The 19455-nt window shown below is 49.8% G+C and overlaps 1 protein-coding gene across 2 annotated transcripts; it reads left to right on the forward strand.

The window, feature by feature from the left end:
- The first annotated feature begins 4060 nt into the window (after positions 1–4060).
- Positions 4061–15594, forward strand: LOC146356217 (uncharacterized). 2 transcript variants are annotated; one of them, XM_084831273.1, is made up of 6 exons: positions 4064–4629; positions 5961–6480; positions 6828–6954; positions 7659–7741; positions 8192–8318; positions 9509–15594. In XM_084831273.1, exons 2-6 carry the CDS (start codon positions 6037–6039, stop codon positions 11047–11049), a joined length of 2322 nt encoding a protein of 773 aa, XP_084687399.1. In that variant the 5' UTR covers positions 4064–4629; positions 5961–6036; the 3' UTR covers positions 11050–15594. The 2 variants fall into 2 exon arrangements, with proteins under 2 accessions (XP_084687398.1, XP_084687399.1); XM_084831272.1 differs by having other exon boundaries at positions 4061–4629; positions 7659–8318.
- Positions 15595–19455: the final 3861 nt, after the last annotated feature.

The following is a 19455-nucleotide window of genomic DNA, read 5'->3' on the forward strand; positions in this document are numbered from 1 at the left end:
TAAGTCCTCAGCCTCCTGTCAAATGTTGTCGTATCTCTTTCTCAGCCTGATCAACTGGAGAAATATATACAATTCAAAATAGAGTGGTAGTTGGTCATCCCTTTTTGACTGACCAATTCTCATGAAACACAATTCATTAAAAAGCTCCTGATACACCAATTCCACAGATTACAACAGTTTTCACTGTAATTCAAAGTTGACAGTTTATTCATGTCCATAAAGCTTTTTAAAAGGAATTCGGCCATCTTCTATAACAATGTACTATAAACTTTTATTTTTAATTTCAAAAAATGATTAAACAAACAATTGCAAAGTGAAGCAAAGTCAAATATGAACACCAAAATGTCTGTACACTTCTAAACACATCTGCAGGCCAAAGTACAATGCTATGCTAGTACCATACAGCCTATAAACAAATCCTGAAGGGTTAAGAGACACCTACAGTTCAAAGTAACCCAGTCAATGTTTAGTTTACACCGAGAACATTGTATTCAAGGAAGTTTGGTAAAGATAAAAGATGTAACGCTCTGAATGTTTCAATAAACGCAGTTAAGTTAAATCTTTCATTAGAATTTATTTCTAATAAATTGGTAGTTTTTTATAACGTGTGCGTCAGATGGACTGTCTCCGCTTTCTAGGTCCTCCAAAAGTCCCTCAAAGCGCCAAGCGGCCTGCCCTGTGCCCCTGAAGCTAGCCTGCTCCTTCAGGTGCTGTGGAGGATGCTGTCTCATTGACAGTGTTGAAGGAACAGCCCAGTCTTTTGCACATGGAACAGGAGAGGGGGCCATCTTGTTCTTTGTCCCAGCCACCAAAATGTCTTGGGCCATCCCTGAGGCAACCTGGTACCTAGAGGTGTTTTGGACTACAACTTCCATAAGCCAGCCTGGGTGATGGTCAGAGATTATACGGGTTATTGTCCAAAATGTCAAGGGTTGGATCTTCGATCTCCCTTCTGCAAGAAAAAAGACTGCTTGCGGAAGGCCACTCTGCCCAATTTTTGGAGATGTATATTTATTTAGTACCCTTCTAATTTGCCCAATAGCTCATGTTCTCTGGGCAGATTAGGGCCAGTTAAAAAACTAACATGCCATTTTACAACCCCATTCAAAATATGAAATACAATGCAAATATATGAAAGAATACAATACAGTATAAGGCAAAACAATAAACAGCACAGGAATTGATAAAACATCCTTAATCACCTAGCACTCGGTGTCCAAAATGCCTGAGAGGAAAGAAAGGTCTTTGCCCAGCGCTGAAAGATAACAAGGTAGGTGCCAGGCGAACCTCTTTGGGGAGTTTGTTCCCAGCATTCCTGACCACAGGCTATGTGTGGGAGTCCAACACATCTGGTGGGCACCAAGTTGTGTTGTAATTTTGTGTAGTTAAATTTGTTTCTTGCCTTTTCCCTTCAAGGAACCATAAGGCAGCTTACTCTTCCTCCTCTCCATTTTTATCCTCGAAACAACCCTGTGAGGTAGGTTAGTCTGAGAGAGTCAGTGGCTGGCCCAAAGTCACCCAGCGAGGTTCATGGCCAAGTCAGGACTGGAACCCGGTTCTCCTGAGTCCCGGTCCAACACTCTCACTCATTAACCCACACTGGTTGGAGAACGGTGATTTAAATAACAGGTAAGAGAACCACTTTGTGTTGGTAATATTGCAACCTTGCCTGCAAGTTACTGGAAGGGGGCAGTGTTGCCGTTAGTTACTTCATGGGAATTTCTACCACAACTAGGCTTAGGAAGTCTATAGGCCACAGTGTGGCTTCCTGAGACTCCTTCCTTTTGTTCCTCCCCGACTGTTAATCCGGTACTAAAAGGGTTAACAAAGAGTAAAGATGGCTGATCTGGAATGGTAGAAGGACCTGAGCAAGGGTTTTGGGGAGACCTACAAGAAGAGCCCCTAAAAGACCCCAGACTCGTAACCAGTTTTATATTCCAGACCCTTGACCCCTTGGGCGAGAAGACCTTGAAGCCTGATTCTATGCTAAATGATATTATTTCACTAACTGAGACTCTTAACTCAGATTTTCAGGACTGTCTTTGAAGAAGGGGAGAAATGCGGCTGTCTTTGCAAGCAGCTTCACAGAGCTTGTTCAAGGCCACCACCACAACATGCTGGCAGAGTGTGAGTGAGATGAGCAGAAGAACTGAGCGTGCTCAAATGCCTACTGAGAGGAGGAAAAGCACCGGTTTGGCATCTCGGGGTGTACACCTGCTGATGATGCCCTTACTCGAGGCTAGTTGGGAAGCTGTAGCCCCGAGCACCACTGGGAGGAGGTTTTTGGGTGGATATGACCAAAATTGGCCAAAGATGACCCGGAGTTCAAAGACGTACCAGGAAGAAATGCCCGGATGGCGGACTTCGGGTCGTATTTTGGGACATTTCAAAGTAACCCATTTGTAATGGTGCCAGATATGTTCCCCAGACACATAAAATTGTGGGAGATAGATGGGGCACCTTGCTTCTGGCTGGTGGGCAAATGCTCTAACCACGTGCACCCCATTTTGATGGGGAGAGGATCGCCTCATTGCTCCTTGGGCCCCACCTTTGACCAGAGCAGGGGTATAAAAGCACCGGGGATGGGAGCTCCTTGCTGCTGCTGCTCCTTCGCCACCAGACCCAGGGATTTGGGTAACTACGGACCTCTTTAGACTCTTAGACTTTGGAACTTGGACTATTACCTGAAAGGAGAACTTAGAATTATTTCTGAGTTTGGGACTTGGACTGATTTCTAAGCTTGAGACTTGGAGGTTATTTCTGAGGATGGGATTTGGAATCCCATCTTCAGAGGTGGCAAATGGAATTATTTCCAGGTCTTGGGTTTTCCTTTCACTCTAGCTCCTACCCCTACTCTTCACGTGCCTAGAGGAACCTAGTAACGCTTTAGCGTAGCTTTTATATTCAAGTAAGTTAAAAGACGCTTGCTCCTTGGGAGGAAAGCTATGGCCAACCTAGACAGCATAGTAAGAAGCAGAGACATCACCTTGCTGACAAAGGTCCGTATCATCAAAGCTATGGTTTTCCCAGTAGCAACGTATGGCTGTAAGAGCTGGACTATAAGGAAGGCTGAGCGCCGAAGAATCGATACTTTTGAACTGTGGTACTGGAGAAGACTCTTACGAGTCCCCTGGACTGCAAGGAGGTCAAATCAGTCAATCCTAAAGGAAATCAACCCTGACTGCTCACTGGAAGGACAGATACTGAAGCTCAAGCTCAAATTGGCCACCTAATGTGAAGAGAAAACTCTCTGGAAAAGACCCTGATGCTGGGAAAGACTGAAGGCAAAAGGAGAAGGGGACAGCAGAGGGTGAGATAGCTAGATAGCATCACTGATGCAATGAATATGAACTTGCGCACACTCCAGGAGAGGGTAGAGGACAGGCCCGGTGTGCTATGCTCCATAGGGTCACGAAGAGTTGGACATGACTTAACGACTGAACAACAAGTTTAGCTTTGAACTGCAAGTAGTAAACAGGAGGAAGTTGGAAGGAGGAGTCATAACAATTTTAGAAGCTCAAGCCAGTATCTTATTAGCCAGATTCATAATACCAGCTTTGGCAACTGCAATTCTTCTGATTAATCTTGTTTTTGTTGCATTCTCTTTCCCTGTGATTATAAAGTTTCTAGCGCTCATATAACCAGCATGCCACTTTATATTTTGTATTTTTCTGAAATAAAGCCTTAAAGAGATTCCAATTCACAATTTGTCTGTACCAATGATTGTCTGTTGGGATTAGCTTGGTTACCCACCAGAGTGCTTCGGGCCCATTTAGTGCAAGTTCTGAGGTTAGACAGGACCAAATTTACACTGACCCCCACCCCCTGTCTCATTGCTGAGAGCACGGTCTCTGCTTCGTGCCACATGGGGACTCGAACCCGGCTCTCCGGAGTCCCAGTCCAGCACTCTTAACTAGTATACCACACTGGCTGGGGAAGGGGGATCTAGACAGCAGGCCTGCAGGGCTGGTTTTCTTTCCTGCAGGGAAGTCAGGGAAGAGGCCGGCCCACTTCGCGCCAGGAAATGAGCAACCTCGTCCGCAGGGGCTTGGAAGGGGGCCGCGCTGCGGTTACTTTCTCCGCAGGAATTTGGGCCCCAGCGAGGCCTGGGCAGTCTGCAGCCAGCGCGGCTTCCGTGACTTCTCCCTTCTCTCCCCCCCCGCCCATTGCTGCGAGCACCGTCTCCGCGCTCTCCGCCCCGATGGGACACAAAAGGGACCCAGCAAGCCCTTCCTGAAACGCTGCTGTGCCTGCATTTTACATGCAAGAATGTCTGCGAGGAAACCGTCTTCCTCCCTCCCTTCCTCCCTCTGGAGAGGGCGGCCCCCTTTCATTCTCTTCACGCGGCCTGCTGAGCGGTCCCTCTGCTGGGCCTTTGCTGGCCTTTTTGTTCGGCTTTTGTTCTGGCTTTTCCGCTACTCGCCCTTCGCGCTGCTGGCGAAGGATCGCGCGGGGTTCAGGCGGCGAGCTGGCGTTCCTAGAGAGGCCAAGAGGAAGCGGCCGGAGCCTCCCGCTTCTTGGACGGGGAGTGTCGGGGAATTGGGGCGCCGCTTCCGGCCCGTCCTCCTGCCCGGCCCGGGGCGCTCGTGTCCCCGCCAGCTCTCGGCCGCGGCGGCCCCCTGCGCGCCGGTGAGTGGCGAGGCGCCTTTGGGGAGGGGCGCGGAGGCTCCGGGGGAGGCGGGCGAGGGCAGCGGGCGAGGCTTGGGGACCCCGGGAGGAAGACGCCGGCCTGTGCCTGGGGCGGGGGGCCCGGGGCGGCCCCACGTGCAGGGGAGGCCGAGGAGGGGCTGAAGCAGGAGTTCTGGCCCCCCGCCTGCCGCCCCTAAGGCCTGTGCAGCCGACTGGGTGGGGGACAGGGTTAGGTTGTCGATATAGCATTGGCGATTTACATTGCGAAGGGGGAAATCAAATTCCCCCCGGGCGCCACTTCATCTGTTCCAGAAGCAACGGTGCAGACGTGCAGTGTATGCACATGCCTGCATTTGAAGGAATGGATTTAAGGATCCTTAAGCACTACTTCTTTGCTGGCACAGAGAACTTCAGGCGCTGCAAGGAAAGGTCGCAACGTCCGGGACTGTTAGCTTAGAAAAGAGGTGAGATACACAGAGGTCTGCAAAGCAATGCGTGGTGCGGAGCAAGTTCACATTGCGAGGCAGGGAGACTGCATCATCTACACGATACAGAAGAAATACAGAAGAACGCCAGAAGAGCCCTGCTGGATCAGACCGAGGGCCCCTCCGGTCCCGCCCTCTGTTCATGCAGCGGTCCACCAGCTGTCGACCAGGAACCACAAGCAGGAGAGCAGTGCAACAGCACCCCCCGTCCATGTTCCCCAGCAACTGTTGCACATAGGCACCCTGCCTGCGACACTGCAGGTAGCATGTAGCCATCCGTCGATCGCCTTCTCCTCCAGGAATTCCCCCCCCCCTTTAAAGCCATCCAAAGTGGTGGGCATCACACAGTAGCGAATTCCATAGTTTAACTCTGCGCTGTGTGAAGAACTCCTGAATCTCCCTTTAATCTGTCCTGAATCTCCTACCAGTCAGCTTCCCCGGATGACCTTTTGGGTTCTAGTATCATGGGAGAGGGAGAAAAATGTCTCCCTATCCATTCTCCCTGTGCCATACATAGTTTTCTACACCTCTATCACGTCTCTCTTCACTCGCCTGTTTTCTAAGCTAAACAATCCCAGATGTTGCAACCTTTCCTCATAGGGGAGTTGCCCCAGCATTTTAGTTGCCCCTTTCTGCCCAGCTTCTCACTCTACAATATCGTTTTTTAGGTGCGGTGACCAGAACTGTACACAGTATTCTAAGTGTGGTCGCACCACGGATTGGTATAAGGGTAGTATGGCCCTGGCAGTTTCATGTTCAGTAAATTAAAACTTCTCAGTCACATAGGTGAAGGAACCTTTCCCCAGTTTCTGGCTCCTCTTTCAGTGTTTGATCCCTTTCCTGCAGGTAAGAGACCCTGTCATTTGCCCCAGTTCCTGCCTTAAACCGCTTGGCAAAAGGTGAAGGTGATCTGTCCACCCCAATGGAGGCTCCCTTGGACAACAACATGGAGACAGAAAATCAAAATTTGGCTGGCCCAGAGACAAGGAAAGCCCCCCAAACCATCCACGTTGGAAGCTGTGGAGAACTCTGGGAAGCAGCTGTGCAGAAGCTTCTGGGTGAAGACTCCTTGAGCTCAGACAAATGGCGGCAGCATTTCAGGCAGTTTTGCTACCGGGAGGCCGAGGGGCCCCGAGAGGTCTGCAGCCGACTTCACAATCTTTGCTGTCGGTGGCTGAAGCCGGAGCGACACACCAAAAATCACATCCTGGACCTGATGATCCTAGAACAGTTAGTGACCATCCTCCCGCTGCAGATCGGGGGCTGGGTGAGAGAGTGTGGACCGGAGACCAGCTCCCAGGCGGTGGCCCTGGCAGAAGGTTTCCTCCTGAGCCAGGCAGATGAGACGAGGCAGGAAACATGCAAGGTGAGAGGGTTTCATCCTGGTGGCTTCAGATGGCCGGGGGTGTGAACGAGGACATCCTAAAACAGACTCCCCCAACCTGATGCCGTCCAGATGTCTTGGACTACAACTCCCAGCATGCCCCCACTGGCATGTCTGGCTGAGGCATGCTGGGAGTTGTGGTCCAACACATCTGAAGGGCTTAGGTTACAAAAAGCTGTCCCCAAAGAACCCTCCAGTTTCTCTTGCTGCCTTTTAGGAAGGGGAGGACCCAACACCTTTCCTCACCTCACTCCCCAGTCTTTGCATGCCCCCTTCCTCTTCTAAGCCCTCTTCCCACTCCCTGCCTGGGATCCCCATTGCTGTTTCAGGTCCAGGGGCCGTTGGCACAAGAGGCCCCTGATTTCCCTGAGGACCAGAAGGCTCCATCAGCTGCCCCACAGGGAAAGCCGTCCAGGTGGATCGTGCCGGAGGCTGGCGGAGGGACCATCTCCCTAGGTAAGATGGATGTGTCTCTCTGTGCTTGGCCTGCCTGCCTGGAATACGCCAGAAACCTGTGGACTGCGTCTCTTTTCCTCTGAAGTGACTAAGGCGTTTGGGGAAAGGGCTGTCGCTCAGCGGTAAAGCACACGCCTGGGGCCCGGGAGGTCCCAGCTTCAGTTCCTGGCATCTCCAGGTAGTGCTGGGAAAGAACCCTGTCCAAGGGTCAGGATTCAGTCTCGGAGCGGCTCTCGGCGGCCGTGTGGCCTATTGACCAGTGAAAAAGGCCTTTTCAAACAGGCCTTTTCCACTGCAGGCAGCACCTTCCACCGCACCCAGGAACATTGCTACCAGGACCGTTAGCTGAAGTTCAATACCTTTAGTTTGTGAGCTGTTCACACACACTGGCTTTCATCCTGACCTGTATTATTCCCCTTATTACTTTACCCTTTTGCAGCCACGAGCCATAGGTGTGGAGTTTTACAAACCTAGAAATATCTATCATTTAGAAGATTAAGATGTTAAACAGTAAATAAGTCACTTTCAAACCTTATATCTATATATGTGTGTGTGTATCCTCTGCCACACGTAAATGTCTCTTCAGTCCTGTACACGCAATTCTGTCTATCTGTTCCTTGTCCGTTCTGAATTATGCAAGCAAAGCCCCCTGTGTATGGAAAATAATAGTGATAATCTTCCAGCTGCCCCTGTCTCCCTCGTAGGCAGTGAAGCGGTGCTGGCGATGGGCTCCGGGTCATATCCTCTTTGCGGCGGAGCGGGCGGAACTGCCGGGCAGCCTGGCCAGGTAGGGAAGACGTCCTGGGGTTGGAGCGAGGACCTGCCTTCTGAGAGAAGAAACGCGCCACTCACGGAAGGTCTATGCCCTTTTCGGGGGATCCCCCCTCCCCATCACAGCTCCCCCATTCAGTGGGGTCTCCTGTCTCTCTCTCTAGTGCTTTCAGGGGCCTGGAGGGGCTGCCATGGGAAGAGGGGGCTGGGAGGTTCACTTCCGCCAGCGCCGTTGATCCAGCTTCAATCCGGATACGAGCCTGGGTGTCTCCTCCTCTTGCACGTCTCTCTGAGCCTGGAAGGACCTGCCGGCAACCTTTGCTTCTTCCCTCTAGGAAGGCCGTTGCTGGCTCGGCGCCTGAACCTGCAGCCTCCTGGCCTTAACTCCCCGTCTGGACTTTGCTTAGAAGGGGAAGAAGCGTCACGTTCACTTTTCTTCTCCTTCTCCTTGTTCTTCTTCTTTCAGGACCGAATAACCCTTGAGGAGGTGTCTGTGTACTTCACCGAGGAGGAGTGGGCTCTCTTGGATCCGGGCCAAAGGGCCCTGCACAGGGCAGTCATGGCGGAGAACTGGGGGATCGTGGCCTCTCTGGGTACGGCTCCCCCGTCCAGATGTTGCCAGTTCTTCCTCAGTGCCCAGCGTCCTCTTCGCTCGATTCCGTGGGCCTCTGCCGTGGGTGGCGAGACCGTTACCTTGTGGCTCAGGGGCTGCCTCCTGCCTTGGCCCCAGACCGGGTCGATGACTCCAGCGTGGCCCCCCTCCCGTGGCCAAGGAGCCCTGTGGAAACATTTAGCGTTTTCTTTGGAGTCCTTCGAAGGAAATGCCCAAGGAACAGGGCTGCTTGACAGTGGAATTGGCTGTCTCGGGAGGGGGGCGTTCATTATAGGCACAAGTAACGGTGGGACAGGTCAAGCAGCCCGATATTTTGCTGTGGCAATTAAGATGAGGTCACAGTGCATTAATGGCTAATGGATACTGTTTATGACAGGGGTCCCCAACCTTTTTGGACCCTGGGCACATTTGGGAATTTGAGTACCTGCTGTGGGAACCACCACAAAATGGCTGCCCTGTGAGGCATGGCCAGGGACAAGTAATCTGCCCAAAATACTTAGTACAAGGCAGAGGTGGGGGCTGAGCCCCAGGACCCTGAGCAGCTCTTTTGAACACACAGTTTTCAGCACTGAGAGAAACCAATTTCCCAGCAGTTCCATGTGCTGTTGAGAAAGTGTGTGGGTTGGTTTTTGAGAACTGAGAGGGGAAGGGCACCTTGGAGGGTGCCAAGAAAAGTGTTGGGGGGGATGGGAGGGGGGCATCGGTCCCCACAGGCAGCACATTCTTTGTCCCTGCACTGGAGAAACACTTTGGGTTTGGAGCAGTGAGGCTGGTGGCTGTCATCTCAGTGGGGTCATGAATCTATTCTGGGATTCAGTCAGAAACAGTCAGAACTCTGAAGGAGCTATCCAAGGGGCTGAACCTATTTTGGGTTAAACCCCAGAATGGAAGCACAGCCCCACCGAAATCAGAGCCACCAGCCTCCACTGGGTAAGAGGTACTTAAGCCAAAGCTGGATGGCCATCTGACAGGGCTGTTGTAGCTGCATCCTGCCATGAGCAGGCAGTTGGACTAAACGACCTCAGTGGCCCCGTTGAATGCCAGAATTCTCTTAGTAGATCAATGACATTTACTTGGCCGGAGGCAAGTATACAGGGTCTCTGTTTCCTCATTTGAGGTTCCATTTCTTTCTTGGGCTGTGACTCCTTTTCTGTCTCTTCTTTCCAACAGGTGATGGGTGGGAGAGCAAGAGTGAGAAGGAAGCACCCAGCGGGTTACTGGAAGGAGCCAGAGGTAAAAATGGAGGACCCCAGAGAAGGAGAAGGGGAGGAAAACAGAAGCAACAAGAGGCGTCTTCTGCTTATCGAGGTGGCGGCATCCGGGAAGTCTCAGTCCAAGGAAAAATAGCCAACGGAAAGGAAAGGCATGAGTGCCCAACGTGTGGGAAAAGCTTCCGTTATAAATCGAGCATAAATTGTCATTCGAAAACTCACACCAGGGAGAAACCGTTTCAGTGCTCCGAGTGCAGAAAGAGCTTCTGTCACTGGGGAAACTTCATTAGACACCAGCAAATCCACACAGGAGTGAAAGCATTTCAATGTCTGGAATGTGGAAAGACCTTCTGTCAGAAGGCAAACCTCATGAAACACCAAATGATCCACACAGCACTAAAAAGGTTTCAATGCTTGGAGCATGGAAAGAGCTTCAGTCTGAGTGGAAAACTTACTGACCACGAAAGAACCCACACAGGGGAGAAACTGTTTAAATGCCTGGAGTGTGGGAAGAGCTTCCATCGGAGCGGAACCCTTATGGATCATCAAAGAACCCACACAGGGGAGAAACCATTTAAATGCCTGGAGTGTGGGAAGAACTTCAGTCAGAGGGGAAACCTTACTGACCACCAAAGAACCCACACAGGGGAGAAACCCTTTGAATGCCTGGAGTGTGGGAAGAGCTTCCGTCGGAGGGGAAACCTTACTGACCACCAAAGAACCCACACAGGGGAGAAACACTTCGAATGCCTGGAGTGTGGGAAGAGCTTTAGTGAGAGGAGAAAACTTACTGACCACCAACGAACCCACACAGGGGAGAAACCGTTTAAATGCCTGGAGTGTGGGAAGAGCTTCAGTCAGAGTGGAACACTTACAAATCATCGAAGAACCCACACAGGGGAGAAGCCATTTAAATGCCTGGAGTGTGGAAAGAGCTTCCGTCGGAGCGGAACCCTTATGGACCATCAAAGAACTCACACAGGGGAGAAGCCATTTAAATGCCTGGAGTGTGGAAAGAGCTTCCATCGGAGCGGAACCCTTATGGACCATCAAAGAACTCACACAGGGGAGAAGCCATTTAAATGCCTGGAGTGTGGAAAGAGCTTCCGTCAGAGCGGGCAACGTACTTCCCATCTAATGACCCACAGAGACAAGAAACCTTATCAGTGCCTGAAGCGTGGAAAGAGTTTCAGTCTGAGTGGAAAATTTACTGACCACGAAAGAACCCACACAGGGGAGAAGCCGTTTGAATGCCTGGAGTGTGGGAAGAGCTTCAGTGAAAGTAGAACATTTACTGACCACCAAAGAACCCACACAGGGGAGAAACCCTTTGAATGCCTGGAGTGTGGGAAGAGCTTCCGTCAGAGGGGAAACTTTACTCGGCACCAAAGAACCCACACAGGGGAGAAACCGTTTAAATGCTTGGAGTGTGGAAAGAGCTTCCGTAGGAAGGAAAGGCTCATTAGACATCAGAACAACTGCACTGGTGATAAATCATAGAATCATAGAATAGTAGGGTTGGAAGGGGCCTACAAGGCCATCGAGTCCAACCCCCTGCTCAATGGAGGTGTCCTAGTCAGAGCATCCTGACAGATGGCTGTCCAGCCTCGTCTTAAATGCCTCCAGTGTGGGAGAGCCTACCACCTCCCTGGGTAATTGGTTCCATTGTCGTATTGCTCTAACAGTCAGGACGTTTTTCCTGATGTTCAGCCAGAATCTGGCTTCCTGTATCTTGAGCCCATTACTCTGTTTCCTGCACTCTGGGTTGATCGAGAAGAGATCCTGGCCTTCCTGTCTGTGACAACCTTTCAAGTACTTGAAGAGCGCTATCATATCTCCCCTCAGTCTTCCCTTCTCAAGGCTAAACATGCCCAGTTCTTTCCGTCTCTCTTCATAGGGCTTTGTTTCCAGTCCCCTGATCATCCTTGTCGCCCTCCTCTGAACCCTCTCCAGCTTGTCTGCATCCTTCTTAAAGTGAGGTACCCAGACTGGACACAGTACTCCAGATGAGGCTTAACCAGTGCTGAGTAGAGGGGAACTAGTGCTTTCTGGGATTTGGAAGCTATACTTCTATTAATGCAGCCCAAAAGAGCATTTGCCTTTTTTTGCAGCCACATCACATTGTTGGCTTATATGCAGCTTGTGGTCCATCACAATTCCAAGATCCTTCTCACTTGTAGTATTGCTGAGCCATTTATCCCCCATCCTGTAACTGTGCATTTGGTTTCTTTCTCCAGCGTGCAGAACTTGGCATTTATCCCTATTAAATTTCATTGCTTTGCTCCAGTCTTATCAAGATCACTTTGAATTTTGTTTCTGTCTTCCAAGGTATTAGCTATCCCGCCCAGTTTTGTGTCATCTGCAGATTTGATCAGCATTCCCTGCACCTCCTCATCCAAGTCATTAATGAAAATGTTGAAGAGCCCTGGGCCCAGGACTGAGCCCTGCGGTACCCTGCTCGTTACCTTTCCCCCGTTTGAGAAGATCCCATTGATAAGCACTCTTTGAATCTGATTCTGTAGCCAACTGTGGATCCATCTCAGAGTTCACACAGGAGGGAAACCATTCTGATGTTTTGAATGCGGAAAGAACTTTATTCAGAGATCAGGTCTCATCGCCCATCAAAAGACACACACAGCAGAAAAGGTATAGAAATGCCTGGAGTGTGGAAAGTGCTTCAGTGAGACCACAGCGCTCACTTCACATCTTAGAATCCATTTGCAGGATTCCCGTATAAAGAACCAGGGCCAACGAAGAATCATGCGGCACCTTCAGAGCACAAGAAGAGCCATGCCGGTTCAGACCAGTGGTCCATTCAGTCCAGCATTCCGTTCACTCAGTGGCCAACCAGTTGCCTGTATGAAGCCCATAAGCAGGACACGGGTGCAATAGCACCCTCATGAAACACACTTCATTAAAAAGCTCCTGACATACAGATTCCACAAATTACAATGGTTCTCACTGTAATTCAATGTTGACAGTTTGTTTATGGCCATAAAGCTTTTTTAAAAGAATTTGGCCATCTTTTATAACAGCGTACTATAAACTTTCATTTTTAATTTTAAAAACATGATTAAACAAACATAATTGCAAATTGGAGTAAAGTCAAATATGAACACTAAAAATGTCTCTGTACACTTGTAAACACAGCTGCAGGCCAAAGTACAATGCTATGCTAGTACCATACAGCCTATAAACAAATCATGAAGGGTTAAGAGACACCTACAGATCAAAGTAACCCAGTCAACGTTTAGTTTACACCGAGAACATTGTATTCAAGGAAGTTTGGTAAAGATAAAAGATGTAATGCTCTGAATGTTTCAATAAATGCAGTTAAGTTTAATCTTTAGAATTTATTCTCCGCGAACTCTGTTCACGGCGAACCAATTGGTAGTTCTTTATAACATGCATTGTCAGATGGACCGTCTCTGCTTCCTAGGTTCTTAGGTGACTCTGCTGAAAGCCCCTCAGCGCCAAGTGGCCTGCCCTGTGCCCCCTAAGCTAGCCTGCTCCTTCTGGCGCTGTGGAGGATGCTGTCCCATTGTCAGTGTGGAAGGAACACCCCAGTCAGCTTTTGTACATGGAATGGGACAGGGGGCCATCTTGTTCCTCGCCCCAGCCACCAAAATGTCTTGGGCCATCCCTGAGGCAACCTGGTACCTAGAGGTGTTTTGGACTACAACTTCCACAAGCCACAGCCAGCGTGGGTAATGGTCAGAGATTTTAGGGGTTACAGTCCAAAACTTCAAGGGTTGGATCCAGGATCTCCTTTCCGCAGGAAAAAAGACTCTGCTCACGGAAGGCTGCTCCGCCCGATTTTTGGAGATGTATAGTACCCTTCTAATCCACCCAATAGCTCATGTTCTCAGGGCGGATCACAACCAGTTAAAAAGACTAACATGCCATTTTACAACACAGTTCAAAATATAAAATACAGTACAAATAATTGGAAGAATAAAATACAGTCTAACACAAAACAACAGCACAGGAATTGATAAAACAGCCATAATCACCTAGCACTCAGTCTCTAAAATATCTGGAAAAAATGGAAAGGTCTTCGCCAGGTGCTGAAAAGATAACAAGGCAGGTTCCAGGCGAAGGTCTTTGGGGAGTTTGTTCCAGAAGAGGGGGTGCCACCACTGAGAAGGCCCTCTCTCTCGTAGCCACCCGCCCAGCTGCCTAAGGAGGTCCCCCCTGTCGCCTGACACTACTGCTCACCCTATTCAGCATGGTCTCTTGTCGGGGAAATCGTGGTCCAAAAGACTGGAGGTCACACGTCTTCAGCGGATTTGGTAAAGCCCTTTATCCATGCATGAGGTTGCTCTCCTGAGAGAAGAGCATCAACTCCAAAATGGTGGCACACAGGAGGCGGCCTCTGGCAAGGCGGCCTCCACGCAAGGGTTACACAGACAATAGCAACATTTGGCGGCAATTTACAACCAATCATTAAGATAACACGGCAAAGGTTCTGCAGTGCTCAGTTACACCTTACATGGGCATGATGATCTCCTCATGACTCTTGGCGCATACGCAGAGGTGTCTGTTATCTGTGACCTGAGTACTTCAAGGGTCTTCCTTACATCTACACAATAGAATTGTGAATGTGTTTTGTCCATCTCCAGCTACTGGAGCAGTCTCTGACTGTTCACCCACAGGGGCTTCTTTACTTGTGAAGGATTTTTATCCTGTCCCTCAGCCATAAAGGCTTCCAGAGCAGCTTACATATAATCAGCAAAACAAGATAGTCCCTACCCACAGGCTGACAATCTAATCTAATCTTTTGCTCACATGATCTGGAGAAATCAGCAAGGTGAAGCTTTCAGGGCATGGAGATAAGCATTACCACTTGCTGAAAACTATAGATCATCAAGCTGCTGTTAAGGGCACAGAAGCCAGTTGAGAAATTGGCAACTAGGCCCTTCTAGTCTTTTACTGCTTCCCCCACAATTTCCCCCTTTGTCCTCCTCTGGGGTATCACTATCATAACACACGATTTTCCCCAGACGGTCTGCTCCTTCTTGTGCTAGGATGCTCTTACCATCACCCTCATCTTGGCTTTTTGCCATCAGTAGGAGGGCAATAAATATCCTTGTCGTTTTTAGTGTGGGCTCAATAACAGCAAAACAAAAGTTGTACTAATACATATATCGCCATAAAAAAAATTAAAAAGTTAAACACAATTTTACGAGACTTTTAAACCCTCCACCAAAGTGTGGTATCCACCCAAACCAATCTAGGTTTGCTTCAGTTCCTTTTCCAACTTTTTGTGTCTCTTTTGCTAGGTGTTCTATTTCTGATATGTGTCTGGCAATGTGAAGCTCATTATCTACAATATGTGTGCAGCATTCTGGGCCTGTTAGAGCACGTGTGCCACCTTTTTCTGCCAGCACACAGTCTAGAGCTGTTCGGTTCTGGATAGCAGCCTTATCTGGGTAAGTTCGCTTTCCACCAAATTCAAGGCACTAGCTGTCTCAATTATAGTGGCTTCTATAATGTTTGAAAGCTTTAAAATATCTTAAGTGATTTGCTCCTGCACCGTAAAAGGGGACTGCTCCCCTTAACCATGTTTCTCCTGTAGCCGAGATATCAGCTGGGGGTTGGACTCGACAGTCTTATAGGCCCCTTCCAACCCTACCATTCTATGATCATTCGCTATTTTTGCTATTTCTTTTTTACAGTAATGACATTGCCCCTTTTTTCTGCGTGCATTGCTGTTGGGGCCCTGCTGGAAATTTTGTTGAGTTGGTTGGAACTGTAGCTGGGCTGGCTGCTGGGCGCCTGGGATGGGCGCGCCTTCCCACTGGTGGAGCTCGCAAACCTGCACAGTCACAAGAGTGCTTTTGATTCTTCCTTTTTGCTCTTTTCGGCCTGCACATTTTCCCACAACTGAACTGCTGCCTCTGCGATCTGCGTACTTGTTTGTCCTTTCCATCCCACAACAGCGTTCTTGATTCTATTGCCAATTTCTGGTAATAAATTGTCTACCAGTGAGGCGATAAGCGCCTGGCGGTTTCCCGCTGCCTCCGGGTCCAATGATGTGGCTCTCCGGAAGGTTTCGAGGAACTGCTCTTGAAAGGCGGAGGGGTGCTCCCCCTCTTTCTGCTTGCAGGCCTGCACTTCTGACCAAACAGACACTCGTGGGTAGGCTTCCACAACTGCATTCAGCAACCCTGCTAAGTCATCCTCCGCCTGTCTCCTTTGCGCTTCACCTTGGGGCGGGCTGGGCAAAGGGCCTGGCCATCCATTTCCAGCATGGATCGGGGCTTCACCCTGGGCCCTCCATGCTTTCTGCGTGACTTGGGCGTAGCCATGGGCTGGCAAAATGCCACAGAGGAGCCAGTCCACGTCCATGTGGTTTGGAGTATAAATCGCAAATAGGCGAGATAATTCTTCTCGAAATTTTTCTGGATTTTCCCGCAGGGATTTACATGGTCTGCTGCAGACCACGGGACGTGGATTCTTTGGGGCTCTTGCCCTGCCTGCCTGGGCAACACGAGCTTCGGGTACTGACCTGTGGGTATATCAAAGTATTCCGAGCTGTACGGCACCATGCCACCTCTCTCTCTCTTATTTTGATTAAAATGCTTCAAAACTACTTTCTCTGGATCAACCATTGTACCCACCACTCTCCATCCTGCTTCTTTGCATCATGGATGCAACTGGCCTTGCAATACTTCAACCGACATCCCTTGAAGTGGGGATGGTGGGGTTTGAGGGCTAAATAAGAGGGAGGTGTGGAGGAAGTAGAGGAAACGGAGGTTTGGGCAGTGGATGAGAGGTACTGAGGGGGTTGGTTAGGTGGCAGGGAGTGAGGAGGGGGCAGTGGAGGGACAGGAGGAGCAGAATAAGCAGGGGACCAAAGATCTAAAAGATCTTTGTCGGCATCACGGGCAACTTTAGCCGCGCTTGGCAATGCCGGATATAGACTAGTGGCCGGGGTACTATATGGAGGGGGGACAGTAGTAGGGAGTGGGGGAAAGGCAGAGGGAGCAGAAGGCGGGGCTGAGGTGGGGGGTGGAATGCATTTCTCTTCCAAGTCTCCGAACTTCTGTTCTAACTGCTTCACTCCTTCTGACTTGCTGCGACCGACTGACTAGATTCTTGCTGCGCCACGTCATCCCACAAATACCAATAATCTATTTGCCATGGATAGGTTGTTTCTAAAAATTCTCTCAAATATGCTCATTTACTACGCTCAAGTGACCCTTCATCTGGCCACTGTCTCTTTGGGTCTTCATAAGTATACCCATTCCAAACATGACACAGATACACCAAATGTTTCAGGGTGAAACCTGCTGGCATTCTTCTTGGCTGACTGTAAACGCTAATCATCCGCGCAAGCGGGCTGTGCAACAGAGGCATTTTGGAACCAGAGCCTCCCATGGTCACGTTCTATCCAAGAACGGGCAGGACTCACTCTGTCCAAAAGTCAGTGCCTAGAGGCGGAAAGGCTATGCACTCGAGACTTGCACTCTCCTAGAGAGTTGGGCTGGTTGTTAAAAGCCACAGGAGCACCCCATTCCAAAACTCCTGTACCACTCCTATCCAAGAAGTGATCCCGGCTCCTATCCAAGGAGCGCAAACCTTTGTATTGCTTCTATCCAAGGAGCGGCCCTCCGTCAGCCAAAAATGCTGTCTTTACCCCTTCCGAACCTATCCCCCTTACAGAGAGAACTTTAAAATTTGAGGGAAAATTACTCCTACCGCCTCCGATGAGCTGGCGCAGACCAGAGACGAGGATCAGGGGGCAAAGATGAGATTTTCAAAAGGATCTCGTTCCTATGGTTGAGCGCTTTTGTCCCCTAGTCCACTGGGGCATTGCCCCCTCGCCTTCAAGGCAACCTCCACGCAAGATAAGCATGACCACTTGCTGAAAACTATTGATCATCAAGCTGCTTTTAAGGGCACAGGACAGGAGCCAGTTGAGAAAATAGCCTCCCTCCTAGGCCAAGAGGCACTGAAATAGCACTGAGGTTATGCCGAGAAATCACAACTACTAAAGGCTAGATAAAGGTTTATTAGATTTTAAGGAGAATAGAAGTAGCAAATTGTATGAAAGGGTACAAGCTAAATTACTGAAACAGACACAGAGAGCCTTACAAACGCACAGCCAGGCAAAATAATAGAGCTCCCTGGCCAATCCTTAACATACCGAAATATGGGCCTCCCAGGACAACATCCAGCCGTCAGCAGAGCCAAGAACTTCAAGAGCACCCCCTCGCAGCCGGCAGGGAGAGAACCACGCTGACTTTTGTCTCTTGTCCTCTGCCTGGCTCAGGAGGAAACCTTCTGCCAAGGTGACTACCTGGGAACTGGTCTCTGCTCCGTATCCTTTCACCCAGCTCCCTACCTCCGAGGGCAGGTTGGTCAGGAACTGCTCCAGGATCACCAGGTCCAGGATGTGAGTTTTCGTGTGCCGCTCTGGCTTCAGCCTCTGACACTGGCAGAGACAGTGGAGTTGGCTGACAAGCTCTCAGGGCCCCTTGGCCTTCTGGTAGCAGAACGGCCTGAAGCACTGGTGCTGGACATCCGAGTTGACAGTGTCCTTACCCAGAATGTCCTGCACTGTTCTTTCCCAGAATTCCCCACTCGCCCCTGCCTCTGTGGCACGTCGGACATAGTCTTTTCTGAGGCCGACAGGGTCTTGCCCTCCCGTCTCTGGCTTGTGGTTCAAAGCAGCCCCCAACAGGGCCGAAGGGTCGTTTTGCTCTTCTGAGGCCTTTCGTTTCTGCTCAGAAAAGGATTGATGGGGGCTTCCGAGCCCTGCGAAGCCAAGACATCATTGTGCCAATGAACTGTCCAGGCAGAAAGGTATTTTATGAGGAAAGCGGGCAAGATCCTTTCCCTGTAAGAAAGGCAAGCAAACAGACGAGAAGCAGGAAAAACAGGAGGAGGGGAGTGTGGAGAATGTTGTTGTTCAGTCGTGTCCGACTCTTCATGACCCCACGGACCATAGCACGCCAGGCCTTCCTGTCCTGCGCTCTCTCCCGGAGTGTGCTCAAGTTCATATTCATTGCATCGGTGATGCTATCTAGCCATCTCATCCTCTGCCGTCCCCTTCTCCTTTTGCCTTCAGTCTTTCCCAGCATCAGGGCCTTTTCCAGAGAGTTTTCTCTTTGCATTAGGTGGCCAAAATATTTGAGCTTCAGCTTCAGTATCTGTCCTTCCAATGAGCACTCAGGGTTGATTTCCTTTAGGATGGACTGATTTGACCTCCTTGCAGTCCAGGGGACTCGTAAGAGTCTTCTCCAGCACCACAGTTCGAAAGCATCCATTCTTCGGCGCTCAGCCTTCCTTATAGTCCAGCTCTCACAGCCATACATTTCTACTGGGAAAACCATAGCTTTGATTAGACGGACCTTTGTTGGCAAGGTGATGTCTCTGCTTCTTACTATGCTGTCTAGGTTGGCCATAGCTTTCCTCCCAAGGAGCAAGCGTCTTTTAATTTCATGGCTACAGTCACTGTCTGCGGTGATCTTGGAGCTCAAGAAAATAAAATCTGTCACTGCTTCCATTTCTTCCCCTTCTATATGCCAGGAAGGGATGGGGCCAGATGCCATGATCTTAGTTTTTTTAATGCTGAGTTTCAAACCAGCTTTTGCACTCTCCCCTTTCACCCTCAACAAGAGACTCTTTAGGTCCTCTTCGCTTTCTGCCATTAGGGTGGTATCATCTGCATATCTGAGGTTATTGATAATTCTCCCGGCAATCTTAATTCCGACCTGTGATTCATCCAACCCGGTGTTTCTCATGATGTACTCTGCATATAAGTTAAATAAGCAGGGTGACAATATGCAGCCTTGTTGTACTCCTTTCCCAATTTTGAACCAATCGGTTGTTCCATGTCTGGTTCTTACTGTTGCTTCTTGACCCTCGTACAGGTTTCTCAGGAGACAGGTAAGGTGG

The sequence above is a fragment of the Heloderma suspectum genome, chromosome 2 (genome assembly GCF_057233095.1).
Source record: "Heloderma suspectum isolate Gila_16-S chromosome 2, 16-S_ref, whole genome shotgun sequence".
NCBI lineage: Eukaryota > Metazoa > Chordata > Lepidosauria > Squamata > Helodermatidae > Heloderma > Heloderma suspectum.

Coding starts and splice junctions, on each gene's coding strand:
- LOC146356217 (XM_084831272.1), top strand. CDS start 6,037: ATGGAGGCTCCCTTGGACAACAACATGGAGACAGAAAATCAAAATTTG. Junction 6,481..6,827: donor CGAGGCAGGAAACATGCAAG/GTGAGAGGGTTT, acceptor TTGCTGTTTCAG/GTCCAGGGGCCGTTGGCACA. Junction 6,955..7,658: donor CGGAGGGACCATCTCCCTAG/GTAAGATGGATG, acceptor TCTCCCTCGTAG/GCAGTGAAGCGGTGCTGGCG.